Source organism: Bactrocera oleae, chromosome 6 (genome assembly GCF_042242935.1).
Source record: "Bactrocera oleae isolate idBacOlea1 chromosome 6, idBacOlea1, whole genome shotgun sequence".
In the NCBI taxonomy this organism is placed as follows: Eukaryota; Metazoa; Arthropoda; class Insecta; order Diptera; family Tephritidae; genus Bactrocera; species Bactrocera oleae.
This window is the reverse complement of record NC_091540.1, coordinates 3,702,723-3,726,068: the sequence shown is the minus strand read 5'-3', so window position 1 is coordinate 3,726,068 and position 23,346 is coordinate 3,702,723. Positions and strand designations below refer to the sequence as shown.

The window sequence follows — 23,346 nt, the reverse complement described above, 5'->3', positions numbered from 1 at the left end:
AGCAAGAATCTTGAGTAATTTTATTCCACTTCGTCATTAGTTCGGGTATTTCGTGATCACCTGAGAGCTTTCAAACGAAAGATAGAAATATTGTGAATTATCATTTGATCAGTGTCTGCCTCAGTAGGATATCTGTTAGTGTTCTCTCTTTTTTATAAGACCCATAATTTCAGCACCCCTGCACAATATTAAGTTTATCCTTGAGGACAAATTTAGCGCTAGGCAAGGCTTTCGATACAAATATCTTGTTCTGAGATTCATTATTCAGCTATATTCTTTATTTCTAAAAATCACTAAGGCTAGAAGTCCACAGATTTTCAATCTAACCGGTTCTATATCGTTAATATTTTATACCCTGATTTTAAATTAATAAACACGAAAGAGAAGTTTTAGGGGCCGAAATGTGGAGAAATATACCAAAAGCATTCAAAAAATCTTGAACACTGGCTGTACCACTAATCTGAGTACCGAAAAGCGAACACAAGCTTTCAGAAGTCATTGAAACCAACCTGCATATTATATCTGTACTAAAAATTATTCAGTAAATAAAAACGAAAATATATAGCACATGGCAGATCAACTGAGAATCTTAATAACTTCTCGGTTTCTATCGCCATTCGTACGTCCACAATCCCTCCTCGCAATTATACCATTCATTTTTTATTATTTTTATTTCCTTTATTAACTTGTCAGGCTCTTTCTTTTATTATTTGATCAAAGCTATCGCTGACTTTTGCTATTAATATCCATAACATTTTTGTTGTTGCACTCACAGTGTTTGTGTGTGCGTGTTTAACGCGTGCGTGTCGAAATATGGTATGCAAATTTACAAATTAACAATTCGTCATGCTCACGGCTCAGCGTGCTCCGGTCCGCACCTTAACCACAGTCAGTCAGCTGAAATATTCTTCAATTGCTGTCGCTGCTGCTTCAGCTTCATCAATATTTTCTCCGTGTTTTCATTCTCTACTTTTTTCTGTTTTTATATCATTTTTTTTTTGCTTTTCTATATATATACCTATATATATTTTTTTTAGTAGCAGTGGCATATTAAAATGCGCCACACAGCTGCGGTACGAGGAAGAATTCTGCAGAATTTGTCAATCACGTTGGGCTGATTGGGCGAACAGATAAAATGCGCCTGCATACGTATGTACGTAATTTACGTAGTGTCTAACGCCTTGCGTATAATATTTGCAAGGAGGAAAGGTATATGTGTGTATGTATCTGTACCAGCAACCTACAGTTCTTGTGAATTTTCGAATACAGATATTTGCCTTAGAAGTTAGTGAATTCTTCTTGGTATTGTCAGACGCTTGTTGAATTTAATTGTATATATTGCATAAAGTTACTTCTTCTTTGCCATATGCAAGGCTGGATACTGCTGCTAATATTTCTGTTAATTTCACTACTAAAATTTCAGCTGTTCTCTACACAAACTTTGCACTGAATAAACAAATTTTGCAATTCCGTATAAAAAATTTGGCATAATTTTAGAAAATTTAATTAATAAAAAATTTTATATGAAAAATGCGTTTAATTAGCAAAATTACTTAAAAAAATATGTAAAATTTGGTATTTTTAACGAAATACTTAGAAAAACACTGCGAATTAGAAGCATACTTTTAGGCAATTAATCAGTCTAGTATCAGCAAAGCAGCGTAGACATGCAGTACTGGCAAAAAATACAAATAAATATAATAACAATGTAAAACGGAGTTTAAGACAAGAATATCTTATGCAAATGTTTTCGAAGTTGGCAACCCTATGCGAAAAAAGCGTTTTCTTCAACAAATTCTTTACATAGCCAAGAAAAGTACGCAATGTTTACATTTTAGCATTTAATTTATTTTAATTTCAATTAATATAAATTGTGGCAACTCTATAAAAGCCTATATAATCTGAGATTAAAAAAGTATTAAAAAAATTACAAAAATTTAGGACTACACGCGGTCTTCGAAAAAATATGTTTTAATGTGTTTTCTAAGCGCCTCTGGTTAACAACTAATTTAATGCTTAAAAATATTAAATATTTCACATGATTAGCTGTAGAAATTAATCTTAAAAGTTGGCAACCCTATTTCGCAGTAAAAATAATGAAACTAACTAATTTTTTTTCTAAATTTTCAGACAATAATTTTAAAAGCATGCTAAAGTAGGTCAAATTCAAGGCCGTTCTTTGTGAAAAAACTATTAAGTGGCAACCCTATTCGAAAAATATGTTCATAAAACATCTCCTTCAACAAGTTTCCACATTAAAATATTGTGCAATACTTCACGTTTTAAACGGCAAATTTTTTTTTAAATAATTGCATAGTTTGCAACCCTATTTCGTAGAAGAAATAAATAAATTTGAGGGAACATTATTGAAACACACAAAGTATTTTTTTATGAAAAGGCTTGCCAGATGTTGCTTTTCTAACGAATTTATCCAAATTTTTTTATTATTTATCTAAATGGGTTAAAAATTACAAAACCTTGTGGAAAGCGACCATATTTTTATATGTATTTTAATAACATCCGTCTGCGCTTCTTTTTACTTTCACAGATCTTGTAGTAGTATTCAAAAAGAGCACCGTTTATTAATCAAAAAAATAATATTTTCGTTTCAATGCAGCTTGAAATTGACAGGAAATTCATCATTTTAGCACTCGACAAAGCAAACGGTTACAAACCAAATTTTCTTTGATTATTATTTTCGCTCGGTCTCTGCTATATTCGCAAATTTATACTTACAACCCTCGACAAAACAAACATTTTCGCAAATCAGTAGAGCCATTAAAATCTCGACGCGACCACTTGACGACATAGCATAAAGTCAGTTCTACCCCATTGAGACGGCAATAAAGCCAAATTATGCATTATGAGGGGAGCTATGTATGTGTTTGAGCAACCCTGCAGCATAAACTTTTCATCTGCATTGCCAAAAATTAAATTTGAAATGAAATAGAATTTTTGCACATTCACTAACACTAAAGGAAGCTGTTAGAGGAAGAGAAGAAGCTGTGGGGGAGGCGAAAGTATTGTGCAGAAAATATAAGTTTTTAAACGCAGCATTAAAGCAGCCACATTATGAACAACTTTATTTAGTATTTCTTTGCACAAATGTAGAGCTTTTGATGTCGAGTCTCATTGCTTACTACACCCACTTGCAACTTGCCTAAATGTGTTATTAAATCTTAAGCCGACTAGTACGAAATTTTGAAAATCTAGTGAATTCTCGTAAAATAGGCATTTCACTTTCACTCCGCATGCATGCGCCTGTATGTGTGTGTGCTGAAGAAAATGTGAAATGTGAAAACTGAAATCTGATATTTGTTGTGCGAAAATTTCGCCAAAGTGGAGCAGGTAAATAGAATTAGAAGCTGTGTGGGAGTGTGAAACACAACCAACAGTGGAAAAGTTTTATGGCGCACATACTCTGTTGACGAGCAAAAGTTTTAAGGGGTTGCTTTTCGTGCGCGCCGAAGTGATGGCGAAGTGTTCGACTCAGAGCTGACGTCTGTTGATTTACGCCGCAAATCTGAAGTGTGTGTGTGTACCGTTAGGAGTGAGTGTATGGAAGTTGTTATATTATTTTTGGCAACTAATAAACGCTGGCAATTTTAAACTTTTACGAGAGTTTGTCTACATTTAGAAATCTGGTATCACATACGGTGAGCTGGAACGACACTTTACAGGTTGGGAATGAGTTTTAAAGCAATTTGATAATGTAAGGAAGCTGCTGACTGCCAGATTACTGGGTATGAGCTAAAAATAAACTATGTTTTCATGCTGAAAACACTTTTTGGAATAGGATATTTTCTGCCGTTTAAGCGAGTCCCAAGACTATATTTGTATAATAAAAAACTTTTCGTAGATTTCTATTTCTTTCATGTTTTGAGAAGTATTGTATTTGTATACATATATATTTCATGGGTTCAGTAGGTACTGAAAATCTGAAGGTGAGTCATTTCAGTTCTCTCATCAAGCATCAAAAAGTCAAAATTGGAAAATCTCCAAGGGTAACCCCGTATCGAGACACTCTACTGCTCCTATATAGTTCTATAGCATAAACCTAAAAAAAAAAGCATCGCAGATGTCCTATGCTCCAGTGGGAGATACAGAAAATGATGATAATAATTCAAGTAACTAAATTTGGATGATGGCTCTTAGAGGATATGTATAAGGTCTCTGGTTATGCTAAAAAACTCTGTGTCAGGCAGACAGCTATTCTCTAGAGCTGGTGCACACATTAATACGTCAGTGATAGTTGCAAATTCGTAACGTTAAGAAGTTTATTTAGCAAATGGAATCTTTGGAGTATCGGAAACCCTTTGAAGTTACTTATCATAGAGACTGCGGATGGTAAGATCCTAAGGCTCAACATAGTACAAAATTTATGTTTTCCTTCAAGATGAAGAAAAAGGAAAGATGTAGATTGTTTCCAAAAACTTATATAAGCGTCATAAGGAGGAAGGTTAAATCACGTGCAACTCCTACTTCAATCGTAAGATGACTCACTTTGACAGCGCCTTCGCGCAGTGTCTGCAATTTACACCATGCTTGTCTACATTTAAATTCTGTCAACAATTAAACGTCGTGTGTAAACAAAAAATGCATAGAAACGTCCAGCTGTATTTAAACTAAACTGAGAAACGACGAACTAAAGACGAAACGTGTCAAAATTATAAATTCCTAGCACGTACACAGCGTACTTAAATGTTTATTTACTCACGAAGAGTACGCAGTTAATGTTGACGGTTGTCTTTTTTAAATATTTTATTTTATTTTTTGTTTTACAGTGACTTCACACTCAACATTCAACATAGCTTGTCTATATGTATTTGAGGGCTTGAAAGATCCGACAGCGACGCGACAAACGCGCTTCGGCTGTTAGATCGCTTTTCGCATGCGTAAGTGTGAAGTGTGCGTTGGCGAGTCAACGTAATTACTACCAAAAATATTTCGAAAATTAATGATGTTTAAGTACATAACTATATATACATACATATATATAACTTCATAAGAAAAAATACGAAAAATTGCCGAAGCATGAACAAATGAGATTAAATTAACGCTAAATAGCCAGCGTCGCCAGCGGAATTTGGCGCTCGCGGCTATGGCTGATAATGCCAATTAACGGCCGACTTAAGAGATTTACTGGAACCGCGCTGTCAATTGATGAACACTTAGCTAAACTAGTTATCCACTATCGGTTTTCGAGTGCCGTGGCATATGTTCTTCGCTAAATATGCTGAATTCTCTGGAGGGAGTTGTGATTTTTGGTTATTAGTAGCAGCAAGTCTGAGAACTGAGGCTCTTGCTTAATGTATTTCCAATCTTTCTTCTATTCTTAAATACACTTTCAACAATAATATTTAGCTTAAATTTCAGAAAACCCATTACCTCTTACTCTTCATTCTTCATTTTCTTGCATTTACATTTTCACCTAAAGCGTTTAGCAAATTGTTGTTCATTAATCGCTGCCTGTCATTAGGTGCTGGGGGAATTGAAATTTTCCTTTACTGAAAATTATAGTCGGCGTTTGCTCACAGGAGGAAATGTAATTGATTAATAGACAGAGTCGATGGCGAAATACTATAAAATGGTATGAAAAGAAAAAAAGTTTGAGTGTATACGAAGTATGAAGGTAGTAAGCATTTTCGCATTTGAAAACTACGAGACACTTTATCTTGGCGAAATAAATATATAAAAATCCGGGTCCGTTCCGGTTCGTCGACCCGATTGTCGTGCGAATTATTGAAACATTCCTGCAAGATGTTTGGTCTTTGGCTACTTAATGGTTTTTGGATTAAAACATGAAAGTAAAACCGTTAAATTATCATTTAATTTCTGTACTAAAGTTTATGGGTCAAAAATTGTGGCCATGAGTTTCAAAATATTTTAATAGATTACGTGTTCGCTGCAGCGATAAAAGTCGATTATTCTCAGTGAAAATAGTAGGTAAAAAATGTGGACAACAAACGCTTTCAAGAGACGTTTGCATCTACGGTTGTTTTGCATAAAGAAATTAAGGCTAGGAATATATCGTTCAGATATTACTAGGAATGGTCTATAAGATCGTGGGTTACAATATTTCTGCGTTAACTTCTTGAGAATATATATATATTTATTTAACTACATGATCAAGCTAAGAAACAGCTAAATCTCTACCAAATAGTGTTAATAATGTAACATTGGATGACAGGAATTCGTGGTAGCAGGAGACTCTATAGAGCACGTTGAGCTGATGCTAACACATTGGGAATATAACCGTATTATTTAAATTTAAATAATTGATTAAAATCTAATACAAACTATAGAGATTGGTAGAATGAACCACTAGTTTATGTATTTCGTTTAATCGTGTGTGGAATTCTCAATAGGTTTATATGAAAATAATTATAAGAATATGAGTTACCCTTAGAAATTTTTCTGCTAGAATATTATAAGTTGAATAAAAAATATAAAAAGCCATCTTTAGGTTCTAAAAAAGGAACCGTTAATTAAAGCTACATTATTAATCTGCTTAACACATAATTTGAGGCTTTCTATCTCAACCTCCTCGTTTTTAAACGCACTCGCGCTCCTCACTTTGCGTAACATACACATTTACGCTCAACCTTAAGCTAGCCTTTAGACCATATTAAGCTCATTTAAACCACATTAAATAATTTATAATGTGGTGGCGGGGGGCACCACAACGCGTTGCGGTAATTTAATGACTTTTGCCTTTTGGCCTACAAAACGCAGAGCGCAGAAAAAAAATAATAATAATAAAATAAAGCCACAATAAAGACTACAACAACAATAACAAAATCTTTGCAAAAAATCAACGCGCCTAAACAACAACAAAAAGAACTTCAGCTTACGAAAGGCTTAACCAGCGAAGAAAAAAATTTCAAATCACATAAAAATAGACTCAGATTACAACGCGCTCGACGCTACTTTGAAGGAAAAATAAAAAATACCGTAAAAAGATAAAATTTTCATCGCGTACAGCCGAAGGTATTAAATTACAGCAGCAACGTGGCAACACGCTATAAAAATTTAAAGCTAGAACAAGAATAATGAAACAGCAAAAACAAAATAAAATAAAAAACAGCAGCAAAAATAAAATATTTTCTTCATAGCGTAGAAAAGCCTAGCGTTTAATCATTGCCGCCATCGTCGCCGCCAAAATGCTTCTATAATTATAATCAACATTACCATTTGTTACAACCCAGCGCGCTGATAGCTGACTGGCTTTGGTTTTGGTTTTTGGGTTGGCCTTAAAGGCCAACGCATGTAAAGCTGGTCAATAAGCTATAAATGGTTTTCATACGCTCTCTTGTGGTTGTTGTAACTCAACTCATTGCCCCAGTAGGTATTTTATCTATATTTGAGCATGCGAGTTCAACTCATCAACAGCCACACATATTACATGTAGCCACTTCTAGCTGGGCTCGTGCGAACACATTACTTATGTATAATGGCGGTCAAAAGATGACTTTTTTATGATAATTGAGTCGACGAGGTGCTGGCAACAAATGTCAATATTTAATGACTCAATTGTTGCCATGATTGTTGGCGGAAATTTAAGATTCCACATTATGCGGAGGAGGAGAGCCGTTGCGGATTTCAGCACGCACGGCGAAATGACAAATTGTTTTAAATATTTGAAAGTAAAATGCGCTACACATAGTTCATAAAATTTTCGTAATGACTTAAGGTTAAATTGTATTGATTGTAGCTCTAATACCTAACTGCATACTGCTAGCGGTACTGCAGAATACCCGGTACCGGTACTGCAGAATATCGGTATCGGTATTTCACGTATTCTACTACAAATCGCCTTCAAAATAGTTTATTTGGATCAGTCCGGGTCAAATTTGATCAGATGGTATACACATAGAGACTGGAGGACCAACTACAATTCATCTCCAAGAACGGAACTATTCTTTGAAAATTTAAATAGTTTCATTTACAAAAGAGCAAACCATTACTCACTTATATAAAACTAGCAAACCGCAATAAAATCATTTTCAAAAATTACGCAACACTTAATTTCGACACAAATAAAGCCATTTGCCAAATTATTTCCATAAATTTTTTGTTTACACAAAACGGTTTTCCATTTAATTTCGCTTTGTACGCCGCCAGTGTTGTTGATTTTTATTATTGCACGCTTTTTAATGCTTTTGTTGTGATTTTATTTTATGTAAATATGCGCATAGCTTTCATACAAAATTGCCCTCATAGTACCCCCACCACCCACGAAAAGCAGCGCAATAAAATTATTTGTGTTTATATAAGTAAATAGCATTTGTTGGTTGCACTCACCTTCAACTTTGGCCAATGCCAGCACCGAAATTGTCTGCAACGCCGGTATGGCCCAAGCGACCAAATGAAATAAATGCGATTTATTTTCGATCGCCTCGTGACCCCATTTGAGGCCGGCGGCTAAAAACCAGGCGAACGCCAAGCATGACCACCAAGCAAAGGCGGCCATGCAACAAAAGTACAGCGCCATAAATAAAACCGTACAAGCGGTGGTTTGGCGATGACCCTGCGGGTGCAAAAAAACAAAACGGAACAGTTATATTGTATGTTTGTGTGTATTTGTGGTATAATAAAAATGGTTTAATTATGGTAAGTGATGAAATATTATGCAAAAATGCTTATTAATAGTAAATATTTTGAGTGGGAATATTTTAGATGTTAATCATTTAAGTGATTGGCTAATGGTTTTCGAGTTTGTTGCAATGCCAAAGCGTGAAACTAATTACATAACTGTAATGTAATCGAAATATGAATGAATGTACCGTGTTTGTATGTTAATAAAAATGTTTTAGTATTGTCAATAATTATATTTTAATAAGGATACTTTTAGTAAATTAAAAATTATTTACTAAAATTATTGAAAATTATTATGGAAAGTTTTTGGATTTTTTTTTTATATTTTAATTTTTAATTTATTTTTTAATATATTTTATTTTTTATTTTTTTATATTTAAGTATATTCATTTATTTTTTTTATACTGTTATTTTGTAAAATTTTTATAAGGTATCGTTTTTTTAATTTGAAATTAAATTTGAGTTCAAAATCGTTTTTGTACTTCTTTACTATTTTTTTTATTTTATTGTTCATTAATTATTATATTTTAATAATTTTAAATTTTTTTTAGTTTTGTTTACTTTTAAATTTTCATTTTACTATTTGTTTGTATTTCTAACATTTTTTTTAAATTTTTATATTGTCAGTATGTTTTCTTTAAAGATTTAAATTAAAAAATTAAATTATTCTTTTTAAGATTTAAATTATAAAATTAAGCCAAATTAAATCAAATATGAGTTTAAACCGTTTCTGCACTTTTTTTATGTTTTTCTTTTTTAATAACTTATATTTTCCCTAAATTTTTTAATATTTTTTAAATTTGTTTCTTTTGTTATTTTTTAAATTTTCATTTAAATATTTTTATGTGTTAACTAAGTTTATTTAAATATTTTAAATGTAATTTTCATAAATTTTTATTGTATATTTTTTTAATAAGTTTTACTTTTTTTAAATAAATATGGGTTAAAAAAATGTATATATTTTTTTGACTATTACTACTATCTCATTTAATTTAATTTATTGTAAATTGGAAAAAGGTTTCAAAATAACATAAATAGTATTTCATATTTTTTTTAATAAAAATACCAGTAAAACTTATTTTTTATCATAAAAAAATCTATATATTATTTTAGTAATAAAATTGTTTTCTTCCATACGTTAAACAAAACATTTTTCATTCTTCTTACTCACCTGCGTTATTGTCGACATCATCTGCAACCGCCCTAGACGCACCGGTGGCGGGAATGGTTCACGACACGCCACCGAATCGCCCGCACCCAAACCGGCCACATACGCGCAACCCACAACGAGATAGCAAACGGCGAGAAAAACAATGGCACGCTCCGGATAGCGAAAACGCGACGAGTCAATGAGAAAGGTCAGCACCTATACGATCAAGTGGGAGAAAAAGAAAAAGAGTGTGAGAACAAAATATTAATTGTATTATTAGAATTACATGCATATTTTGTTACATTATATAATTAAAATGAACTACGTGAGCATGGGTACTAATTCTAATAAACTAATTCATACTTGTTGGCAGTTAGACAACTTAATGACTAACGGCTACATTTGTAGCGCATCAAGGCTTGGATGTGGAGTTGTAGGCACGCAAGACTTGTAAAATATTTAATAATATTGTAATAAGTAATCACGATTTTTGTTATATTTATTTTTTCTGAAGAGATTACAAGATAACAAGATTTATCGTACAAAACTGCTAATATTTTATGGACTAGATAAGATTAAACTGCTTAGAATACATTAGTTATAATAAGTAATTGATTAGTCGGATTAAATTCATTGAGATTTGACTAAAGTACATTACGAAAATGTATAAATTTGATTGAATTTTATTGAAAATTAAAATAAATTAGCTTCGCAGATCTTAAACTATAAATTTACATATATTTCAATGAGAATTTACTAGATTGGGTTAGAATTACTCAATTCTGAAAATGCAGGCTAGAGCGATTAGTCCAAGGTAAGAACTCCTTAGTTAATGCGGAAGCAAATAAACTAAACTCAACACCATGAACATCACATTTCTTATATAAATAAACAACAAGAGAGGCAAAGTTGCTGAAGATAACGACTTTTTTAGAATAACCTTGGCAAGTATAGGTTCTAATTTATTGACTCGTCTTGCTGTATATGAATATTTTCAGGCATTAAGTTTTAAATATTCACTAAATTATGAACGTGAAATGTCTTCGGGAACATACTTGTAGATCATTACATTATACACTCCCAATCAACGTGGTAACATCCTCTTCAAGTTTTTAATTAAGTTTGCAATTAGGAAATCTCGTTAAGTGTCGAATTTCACGCATACATATAGACATAGGCTTCAGCTGGTAATTTTTTCTGCCTCTCGTTTTCATAGTACTGATATTACTCAGCAGGCAGGTTCAACGGAGGACAACGCACCAGCCTTACCAACGAGTAGCGCCTTTACAAAAGCACAAAATGCATAGAAGGACACACATATATATTTTGCGAGTATGTATGTGGTTTAGGTGTGAGCTTAGCTGCTTGCAACACGAGCTGCTGCCAGCAAGCGTTAGCAATCAGCGCTGCAGTCAGAGTTGTCATTCATAGTCATTTCACTGATTGGTGACGGAGTTGACATTTGTTGCATGCAACGCGCACACACTTAAACCCTGTGTAGTGTATGAAATTATATGCTTCCATGCCACTTTGTATATTGAGGTGTTGCTGCTGAAGTTTAAGTTGCGGATAATGTATGTAAGCATGTCGGTGTTTGCGGTTCAAATAGTTCCTCGCTCACTGCCGGTTGTTGTACAGGATTGGTACAGGATTTCATGCCACAAGATAACATTATCCACATAATAATCAACGGTAGTTAATGATGTTGTTGCACCCTATGACGTTGACGTTTGCAAACTTTGCATTTGTTTTTGCTGTCGCTTTTGTGTCGCCAACAGCGCTTATTTCCGAGTTGGCGGCGCTGTCACCCATAGAGCAATAGCTTTGAGGATAACTCATCACCACTGTCGTAAAGTTGATATTTTTTTATCTATAAAGACTCCATTCGCTTGTGGTTTTACTGCAATTCGTTGCTGAAATGCTTTGCCATGGCAATGGTGTAACATTTTAGTTGATGACTTTTCTTAATTACAAAACTAACCTCAAAGTTTGCATTTTTGTATGTGAGACGCTTTAGAGGTTTTCTTTCTAACAAAATATTTATGGAATCTAATGCTAAGGACAAGTGTGAAGGATAAAGCGAATTATATGTTTGGTCACATGATATATTTGTTCACGGATGTCAGTGAAGTGGTACTAAGTTTATCTCTTTCGACCTAAACTTTTCTAGAACGCCTCAAGAACCGACTCTTTGTAAGTTGTTACGGTACTGGATTTTGCAACACAGCTTAGGTGGTGTGTGATTACAAACTTTCAGTGTTTGTCCATTGCAAATAGAGATCTTACCTTAGTGAGATTTCTCAAAGCATAGCTACTTAATCGATGATTGCCAAAGATCCTTCAAATTTAGTATGTACACCAAATCAAGGCATATTTAAGTACTCCCTTTTTAAACTCAGGATGTGGGGAGAACTTTTAAGTTGCTATAACTCAGTCCAACGAATGTGTGACTTGTTATACCAGGGTTTTAAAATCTCTTTCTGACTATGGATAGAAAAGCAGATGCCGTTGGAACAAGCATGTAACGGAAGTATATATATGTATGCTTCCTTTCATGGTATTTCGCTTCAAGTAAAAACAAAAGAAATATTAAGAAAAATAGATATCGACTCTCGGGATAGTGAATATTACCATTGAGGGTACTCAAATTGTAGTTCAGACAGCTTCTACGAAAAGAAACCTTAAAAAAATTCGACGTAAGGGTTTTTTGTGAGAACAAGCCAGATTTGAGTTCTTTATCGCCGTAGGATTTATGTCTCAAACTCCAACCCATCCATCGCCTGCATATGTGGTCGTACGAATATCAAATATAATTATCCGGAAAACTACCTTTATCATGAGCCAAGTCAAACAACAACAAACTCAGCTGTCAGTTGGCTCAGCATTACAAGCGTGTTTCTTCTGTTGAAAGTGGAATGACTTGTATAATATTGCTGAGGCTGAAGTTGAAGGAGTGACTATTCATCAAACAAAGCAACAACAACCGTATGAGCAACAACAGCAACAACACCAACTATACAGTACAACAACAGCATCCACTAACGAAGTGAAGTCATCAAATAAAGCTTTTGTTTGTGAGTTATGCCCCTTGTTACTTGGTTTGTTGCACACAAAAAGACACGCACTCACACATACTTATATTATATACACACATATAAAAACATAGATTATATACACCCATACGTACAACATTAATTCGAAGAAAATGACATCGTTAGTACGCGTAACTTCGAGCTTGTTAGTTGTTCATTTTTCAATTTGTTAGTTTGACAACACATTTGACTTTTGCAAGTGCATTCAGACATACAACCATACATTTACGTATGTATGTGTATGGAGAACCGCCGACAAGGATTAATGATGTCTTGGGTAGAATGGTCGCAGCAAACCATACGTACCACTCACCACTTTTCGTTTGGTGAAGTGCCATTTGAGTATTTTCTGTTTGCATTAATTTCTGTTATATTTATTGTTGTAAGTTTGCTGGTGAAGTTGTCACAGTTGACATTTTGCTTTTTTGACAATTGATATGTTGTGATATATTTGTGACGGCGGAAGCGCACTAATTATGTGATTTTTCTTCCTTTCAGTTTGCTTTTCGCGTGCGTCATTGCCAATTTTCACGTGCAAATTGACAGCTGTCAATGCAACAGCCATTCACTTATGACAGCTGTAATTTTGCATTTGTCTAAAAGTCTATAACTCACCGTCACTTTATGCAAATTTTCATGTGAAAGTTATGGTATAATATATAAGGGTACAGTTGTGTTGAAGAAAATTGCATAATATCTAAAAAAAAAAAATTGGAATTGTTTGAGTTTAAATACGCTAATTTTAGATTAGAAATATTTTATTTTATGACTGCTGCATCTTCTGTGGTATTTATGATAATAGTTCCGCTTTACTGTGTGTTCGTTTCGTTGCTAAGAAGTGTTACAAATGTTTATCAGCACCAAAATATAGCTCACCACACCTTGTCATCATGCTGTATGGTGGCTGGCATGAATTCAGATTTCAAAAAAAGAGTCGAATATCAATAGAAAATGCTCTATGGCGTTTTCCTTCGTTGAATTCTTCTTTTATATATACATAAAGTATGATTTAATTTTTTGCCAATAGAACTGTGGGAATTAAAAAAATGATTTGGTGGCTTCCTGAAAGACGAAAACTTCAAATGCTGACTGTAAAGGGCTAGAAGCAGAGGGTTAGCTTAAGTTAAATGGTCGATCCTAATGGGGATCTCACATGCACAGCTTACAACGCCGGTCCGTTATGCTAGCTAGAACTCGTCTCAAATTAATCATAAAGACCCTCATAAATCGGCAAAGCGCTTTGGGCCGGTCACACATTTTTTGAGGCAGTCCGTGAAAAAGCTCATTGCGCCTTCTCTGCAGCGACTTTTCCCCGTCCGTAGAGAGAAACAGCCACCACGAGTAGCTTCTGAAACACAGTGATCCAAATTTTCAGGAGAAGAGAATTTTAGAGGCATTAAAATGAAAGCTGCGGATAAGGTACTGAAAACAGCACTCCTTAAATAATGTTTAGACTTTTTTACTACTTTTCGAAATTCTTAGTAAAACAACTGCTATTTTACTCCACACAACTGCTTGATGGCTTATCGCAAAACGACTAAATGGTGTACAAATTCACGCCTCATGCTTCAATAGCAATGAAAGGTTGAAAATAAATAGAAATAAAATACGAAAAGGTAAATGTAACGATTATACAGTTTTTTATTATCTTTTTGCCATTTGTATGTTAATTTCTTATTTTTCTGTTCTATTTCTACCCGTCACTCCGTTTACCTACCACACGCCAACACATTTGTACTCTAACAGCCGATATGACAATTAAATTTAATTTATGTGCCGGCTTGGCGGCGGACATGCGTGCTCTCATAAATATATATATATATATATACATATAGGTATATCTTAAACAATGCGCGGGCGTTACCGGCATTAGTAAAAATTAAATCTATTAAACCTGTTCTGTCTACCATTAAGCACTTGGATTTCGAACAAAATAATTTGATTTCAGTAATATTACGGTATTCGCCCCTTTAATTGCAGACTAGCTAGTTGCCACCGCCTGTGGCAAGTAGTGCATTAAACATAGAGTTTAACAATTTGGCCGCCACATAATTTACATTTTCCAAAAACTCTTAAAGCAAGCACAAAAACTAGACATCAACAATTTTCACACAAAAATTACTTAAAAAATGTTTATTTATTTTCTTCGGCTCCCCACTGTATAGCGTCGGGAAAAAAGTTTAAAGCCAACAAATTGAAATGACAAAACAATGCAGCAAACTGTTATGCCACAACTTGTGGCGTGTATAGAATAACAAATTGATTTCTTTGTTAACAACTCTTTGGGAGCCATGAAAATCGACGGTGCTACAATGGTGGGGCATAAGGCGAAAACCTATTGTATGTGAACACGAGGAGGCATGTATTTACACAGATACTTAAATTTCAAGAGTTTAGTATAACTTTTGCATGTAGAAAGAAACACTTTTGTCTATACACCAGCAGGCATTAGAAAATAGTTGTAAGACAATTTGTATATCTCTATATTTAAGTCTCGGGTGCAGTGCTTTCATTTCAAATGAACAGAAGTACAGACCTCTGTTCTTAGTTTAACAAATATTTTATAACAATTTTCTCAAAAACGAATGAAAAATTTTTAAAATCATAAATTAGGTAACTACCTAACCCATTTTAACAAACAGACCACCATAGATGTATCATTGGAGAGAGTAAATTGCTGCGGTGGAGTAAAAGTGGCGTGAAACTACGTAAAAAATCTTCGAAGTGTCTTGGTCCACCTTAAACATGAGCGTTTTAAAAAGTTATGAGAGCCAGACAGTATTTACATACCTCTGATGGGAGAAGAATTAAAAAAAAAATCTTACGAAAATTAAAAAAAAACAATACGAAGAATCACAGAAGAATGCAATGTAAAAGCAATAAAAATAGAAGAAAAATCCAGTAATCTCACAAAACGGCTAAAAATGCAAATCATTTTTATATTAATATAATTCATTCAGCGAAAAGTCGTTGCTAAGCTATAATTTTATAAATTACCTCGACACAAATCGTTTTTGAGGTGTGTCTATCAACGCTCATCTGTCTTCGTTGGCATTGTTTCGGTCAACTCGCGCCTTAAAATTGCTGTACAAAAGAAATAGACGAAACGTCTGGCTTTGTTTGCTGGCTGTCAGTGGAAATTTAGTCGCATTAAAATGCTGTAAATAACAGTTTGAAGATTTTCCAAGCGGAAAGCCGTCGTCGCTACGATTTTCGAATGTGGGTAGGTGGTATTTCCGTGAATAATTATTTGGGGAGTGTTAAATTTTTAGCATAAATAGTAGCTATTAGTTTGGGAAGGTGTGTTAATTTGTTGTGGCAGTTATTAGTAGGTGTCAGTCAGTTGATAGTAGCGGAAGTTGTAAGGTGGATATACGAGTATATACGTATAGCTACAGATATATCCCGGATTTGTGTAATGATATACAGTTTAAGTATTATTATTCTATTCACACTGATAACTGAGTATAATTAATGGGATAAATGTGTTAAACTACACGTATAAGTTATTTGTTGAATAAAAATTTGAATACAATTAAAATGCATAACAAGTTTTGTAATTCGTTCGGAAGTTGTCTCTTACAAATGTGATTTTGTTTATTGGGTGTCGCAAAATTTCAAAGAAAACGAGTGTTTCAAAGATTTGATTCATTATTCCCTCAATTTGCATGGTATTGCTGGCATTTATTTTGGTATAGTTCAGTATTAAGTTCTAAGACTATTAACAGTTCATTATGTTATGCACTGTCCTGTCATAATATTTATGTATGCAATTGCTATATACCTACTTATACGAGCATAGTACAATACTATGTAAGCCTATACTATGGTATGTATATATATATATATATATATATATATATTTTAATTTTTTTCTCATTTTTCATTTTTCTTAAATATATGCAATTGTGTATTCATACTATATACGCAAATATCTATCTATGGTATCCAAACAAATACTTGATGGAACAAAAAAATATATTTTGTTACATGATATAAATATTACCACCAACGGACCCCAAAAAACAGCCGCTCATATCACACACAGTGTTGCTTTTGTTTCTCTAAATTTGACAGTAAAACATATTTCAACGCCAGCGACAAAAATCTGTCAAAATAATGTAAAAAAAAATAGAAAAAGCACTGGCTGTCAGTGAATACAAATAGATAGACACGAAGCGAATCAACATACCCACATGGCTTACATATGATTACATAATGCAATATTTTAAGCTACAGCTGGCTTTTGAGATTGCTAAACTGGTGTTTAGGAAATTTTTGATATATTTTTGCGCGCTAGGAATTTGTTTTAACATGATTTTTTTAGTCTTCTTACAACAGGAACAAGTTTCTTACGACAGTCGAGTCAACTTGGCAGCCTTCCTCCAGAGAAATTTTTGAGCGATAGGCGGTTTGAACATAGCCTCACGAAATCAATATATAAAAAAAAAAACATCCGATAGAATTTGGATAAGTTGCTGTAATATGTTTCTCGAAAGACTAATTCGTGAGTATGCATTTGTTAAAACACCGATGCGATATCGAGTTACGATTGGACTGAGACCAGTCTTAGTCTCAATTTATAGAAAAATTATAGTTTATGACGCTCTCTGCTCGGTCGGTAATACAGTTATCAGCTGACTGAGGAATGCCCTGAGCATTGTAAATGCTGCAGAGAGGATACAATTAGTTAAATATAATTAGATTTTGACTTTAGAGATCTCAACTTAAACAAACAATGAAATAACAAGTATGACTGAGATTTCGTAAAACGTAGCTTAAAACAACAGAGTAAAAATATCGTTACCAAATATATTACTTGTAATATTAAAAGCAAGCAGCAGCTTCAGGCGTCATAGACAGGCCAGCAGTTACTTAATAGTTACTGTGAGTCTTTGATCGTATAAAAGTTGTACGTTGGCTTTGAGATTCGCTGAGTAAAACTAATTCCAAATTAAAGGACAATGTCTGAACTTCTGGTAAGAAAGTTGATTTTAATGTCAAAACATCACAAGGTCTGAGTTTCATACTGGTACTTCTAACTAGCAGCAACCAAACCGTGAAGAGCTACTTTAAAGACTATAAGATAAGCAGTCTTAGTAGAGTAACTTTTAGATACTAGTATTTAGATGATGGAAACCCGATGATCGAAGAAGTATTGTACAAAGAACTTGGAAAACTGAAAAAAAGTCGAAGTTAGCACAAGGCGATAAATATTTTTTATTCCGCAGCAATTGAAGTCCTACAATAAGTAAGATATTGAGTCTTTCCTTTGACCTACGAATACATGTAGTAGTGCAACGAAGCATGTATATCTTTTATCATACAAAATTGAATATCTATTCAAATTTAACAAATCATTAGACCCAGTAGTTGTTGCTGTTTCTATTCCACACATTTTGTCAATCTACAAAGCAATTCAATGCTAGCATGCTGTTGACATTTGTACAGATTGCAGCTGCTGCGCAGATTTGCCTTTAGCTGTAGTTATTGAAAAAGCGATACGTTGACAGGTAATATATCACACTAAGGATGCTATTTTTTATTTTGTACACGAGTACAAGTGCGGGTGTTTACAACTTTCCGACATCGCTCGCCTGTCTCACTTAAGCGTTTGCATTTCTTTTGCCATGTTTACTTGGCGCCCTATTGCTTCCGTTGTCTGCTTCTTCTGCGAAACCGATATTGTCGGTTCACTGCCAGCTGGCATCGGTACTCTGATATTTATGTATATATTGTACAATACATACCTACGAGTGCACATACATCTCACCTCTAGGACCATTCCAACAAAAAGCGAGTTCTAGTTGCACAATGATTTATGGTTTCTCACTAAACTATGAATCTTTCAGCCATGCAACCAAAATCAATCATAATTTGCGCTAATAACTAAATTAGTTTGCATCATTTACCCAGCCTAAGTGCTGGTAATATAATTGTTGATTTTACACTTACCGTAAAAAGACAACTTGCCACACAGACAGCCGCCCACGAGCCAACCCAGTAGCGTAGAACAGTGCGCTCTTTTTCCGGGAAAAACATGGCATGACATGGGGCGCCACAGTCGCGTAATTCCTGTAAAAAATAGAAGAAAATTAAGTTAGAAATCAATATTAGAATATTTATTTCGATTTACTGAAGTTTTTCAGGGATTAACAAGTACGAAATCTAAGGATGGGACACTAAACACTGTCTGTTTTAAGGGATCATATCTAAATCCAAGTTTTGAGCGAAGGAGTTACATGATTTGATATTCAACCTTCGGCATAGAGGAGGCATTTATTGACTATCTGTCCTTCTGAGTCCACCGCTGTTCCAAGATCGAATATGTTCTATTATTAGTTTTGAGGCGAAGATTACAAATGGATAAACTGTTGACGTGCTCGCGGACGTCTTCGATAGAGACAGATAGGGTTATTGAGTGTTTTTTGTAACAGCCAGATAAAGGGTCGGTATTCCTGGATCCGACCATAGAATAATTAATTATAGATCTTATATTATGGAGAAGTTCGGTATATGTAGACTTTGCGCCTGTGCCTCCACCTGCGGCCTGTTGCTCTTGCGCCTACCTTTCCAACCCACCATGTAGACCCAAATGACATCGGAACGTTCACTGGCACTACATTCATATCCTACATCACGTTCGCATAATCGCCGTCAATTTGTTGCACTTTTGCAGTAATAAAATTTTATTTTACTTTGAAATGCTTTCGAATATTGGATGTTAAGGATATACCATTGCTAAGCGGCAAATGAGTCGATTATTTATCGAGTCCACTTTACCACTTTCCACTTTCAGTGGAATAGAAATGGTTGTTAAGAGAAGTATGCACATCAATCGCATTGAAATCAACTACCACAGATCATGTCCGCCGCGGGAAGCTCATTTCAGTTACAGGTTCTCAATTCAATCCCATTTTATTGCAGAAATCTTTAAAATATATTTAACTGCAACTATTTTAATCTACCATAAAACAGATTTAATATCAAACAAGTAAAAAATGTTAACAACACCACAGGATGCAAGCGAATTGCTTGCGCTAAGGAGGCGAGTCAATTTACGAGAAAAGGGATTGCAAGATTGCCAGAAGATGAGCTCATTAAAAATTCAAAAATCATCGACGAGAAGTGACTTGAAAGTGTAACGTACACAAACAAGCGAAAGAGCTTGGTTGCATCAAGCGACTCCGGTGGTACTAGCAACAGGGCGGCAAAGTGGACTTATAGAAAAAGAGACAAGCGGAATGGAATCATTGGTAAAACCTACTCCCCTGGAGTGTGATTTAGAGTGAAATTAAGCATAGTTAAATATTAAAGATGGCAACGCGTGAGCCCCTAAAGAACTAGAGTAGGCGGAGTGGCGGTGAGATGGCTGAGCATGGCAAGAAGATGAAAGAAGGGCGGACAGAAGTAAATTATAGCAGCAGTTATGTGCCCATAGGCCACGCGGTTATAAGCAGCTGCTCAAGCACGCAATTGCCACACGAGCTCAACGCAGTTAAAGCGCAGTTCACGTGATGCGGCAGTAATATGCTCGTTAAATACATATGTATGAACTCGTATATAGCAAAGCTGCAGGCGCTAAACCGATAGATGTTGAGTGAAATATGTATTTAATACTGAAGCAGATTCTGGGAGTGAGTATAAGTATTTTGTGTTTTCTTATCATTAACATTATTTGTTGTATTTTGCTTTTATTGCAAGCTATCTTAGTGCTCCTGAGAGACCAAAAGTCGAACGAGTGGTCGGCAACTTAAAGTGCGAATTTTGTGGCGCATAATTTATACGCAATTCAACGTTCGCAGCAAAAAAAAAAAAAAAAATTAAGAAAAGGTAGAAAAAATTGGACTAAGCAAAAGATAGAACTGAAGAGCAGCAACAAAATGGGGTTTCAGCGGCACAATAACCTCTCTAAGCAGCCGAATGGTGGCAGTGTTAGTCGACACAAACGCGCTTAAGCTCTTACGCGCAAAGGTATTGTTCCGCACAATGCGAGCCTGTGCCTTTGTGGCAAGCGGTTATATACTGCCGCCACTTCTGCTGCTTCGCTGCCATTTCCCGGGGGATTTAAAAAATGTAGAAACGTGTCCATTGACGGCATTATGCCAAAATGAATGAGAATGCACAATGAATGTGGCGTAATGAGTGCGTTGCATGTGGCAAGCTAACCAAAAAAGCAAAACCAACAGTAAGTAGAATGGCATGAAAGGAAGATGATTCAGCGAACTTGCGAAGTAAAATGCGTAGCGCTGCGCTGTTGCCAATTTTCAGCCGTTAGAAGCTAGATAAGTATGACAAATCATGGAAACGAAACTCAGTCGAAAAATGTGAAGTCCATAAGTCCTTTACTTCGAGAGAACAGATGTGTGATGGATAAACATTTAGAACACATGTGATTTCCATGCTTTTTCCATCTGATGGTATAGCGTGATGGCTGGAGCTTACTGACTGTCTACGTCTAAATGACAAAATCCCGAATTAAGAATATTGAGCAGAAACTTTACTTTAGAGCTTCTTTGGGTTTTACCATATTGAAACCAGGAGCAAGGTCTTATAGCAGAGCAGCCACAGGTTAAGCAGCACTGAAATCGTTTAGAAATGTAAGGTCACAGCGGTATAATGACAATAGACAGAAAATATATTTATGCCTTCTTTTTAGTGAGCTGATCTAGTCTGATCCAAGATCATTTTTATTCAAAATCGCTTGAGATTTCGTACGAATACTGTATGCGTTTTCTCATTTTCCGTCAATCTAAATTATATGGCTATCAAGAAATTTTATGAACTTAGATCATCTTGCATATTCTTTTAGACAATATATTTACATACAAGTCAACATCTATAAATATTTCCATATCTTTGCTTCAATATGTGCGCTCACGAATATATGCGTTTGTTGTACACCCCCTCTGGCCACCTATAAAGAATTCTTTACATCCGAGCACATACATAACAGAATGCCAGTCATCACTGATGCCATAACGACCTGAAGGCGATCAACATTAAAACGTCAAGAGCGACCAAACAATAACAACTGCACTAACCACAAATATCGAGAGTACAACAATAGGAAAGTAACATGCATGCAACATTGGCAACAACAACAAGAAAAACATAGCAAGAACATTCAAGTGAAATCTTTGATTGCTCGAAAACACCCGCTGGCGTTAAACTATCAAACCAACCGAGGAGCCGAGAACAAAACGGCAAAGGCAGGCTGGTCGGTCGTTTGGATAGCTGACTGAAGCTCGTTGAATAACTGGCTGGAGCTCATTGGAGTTGGCTTGGGAAAGCAGATGGTAGTAGACGGAGCTCGTTGTTGCCTAAGCTATTACCGGGCCGTTGTTGGTACTCAACCGGGCATTTAAGCAGATTTTAATTTATTGTAGATAAAAGTGCTGTCTGCTGTACTGCAGCCGCCAGCTGTAGATTGTTTGGCCAGCACGCATATACAGGAGAAGGCAGGCAGGCAATAGTAGCACCCACTAATATGAGCTGCAGCAATGTGTTGTGTAGCACACAGTTACAATACTATTTTTGAACGATTTTCGGCCGCTGGCACTTTGGACTCTTTGTTGCGTTCTGCTTAAGTGCAGAGCAGTGCTCACATGAAGTGGTGCAAAATTCGTTGAATGTTCGAGTGGACTCGCTAAGAGTAGAGTGTGGAGCAAGTAGTTAAAGCTCAAACAGTGGAGCTCGACGAGGTCATTGATGGTGGGCAGGGAATGCCTGGTGGCAGATAGTCAGATACTAGAGATAGCCTGCATGAATTGGAAGTTCGGATGGATGGTTGTACGGGTTGGATGAGTGGTTGAAAGAATGAGCTCGTGCAATGTAAAGCATTTAACTCAATGGCACAAATACAAACAGTTTAAAGGCAGAACTAGTTGGTGAGTTTAGTAAGCGGAGTTGCGATGAACAGAAAAATTCGAAGCATGCTGCGTTTTGCTCATACATGTGTCTATTTTGTTGGCTGTTGGTATAGGATGTTGGTATACACAAGCACACATACAATACTGTCCAGCAAATGTCAAAAATTACAGTCGCATGACCAACACATGCCACGCAACATACACCGAAGTCAGGGGTTGAAATACTTGCCGGCACACAAGCGTACATTGGATGTCTAACACTTTCCTCGGCAATTTCATTGAGCCCAACCACACTTGTTGTGCTTAGATAAATTTGTTGATATTTGCCAGCAGCAGTGTGTGTTGGAAAGTAATTTCAATGCGGATATGCGTCGGTCAACTGTCTCGGCTTACCCGAGGGGAAACTAACTCACTCGGTGGTTGAAAGTTGAAGTCGAAATTGTTGGATAATTTACGTGCTGCTTGAGGCGTGGTGGTGGTGGTGCTTATTATAGGTGATTGTTGGAGAGGTCTCACATATGTGGATTTGTATGAACAATTGTACAAATTTACTATTTCCGTAAAGAAAAAAAATTCCTGCTGTGTCTTATTTGTATTTCAATGTCACTGGCCACCCTAATTTGCCGTTCTCGTG

The 23,346-nt window shown here is 35.3% G+C and overlaps 1 protein-coding gene across 1 annotated transcript in view; it reads right to left on the bottom strand.

Moving 5' to 3' along the window:
• Nucleotides 1–23,346, bottom strand: part of fz (frizzled) — a 135,724-nt gene that overhangs the window by 74,528 nt on the left and 37,850 nt on the right. Inside the window, exons 2-4 of the mRNA XM_014232965.3 lie at nucleotides 18,796–18,915; nucleotides 9,770–9,964; nucleotides 8,305–8,530 (exon numbers count right to left, since the gene is read on the bottom strand). Of these exons, the coding sequence (XP_014088440.1) occupies nucleotides 8,305–8,530; nucleotides 9,770–9,964; nucleotides 18,796–18,915 (541 nt within the window). The remainder of the gene's footprint in view (nucleotides 1–8,304; nucleotides 8,531–9,769; nucleotides 9,965–18,795; nucleotides 18,916–23,346) is intronic.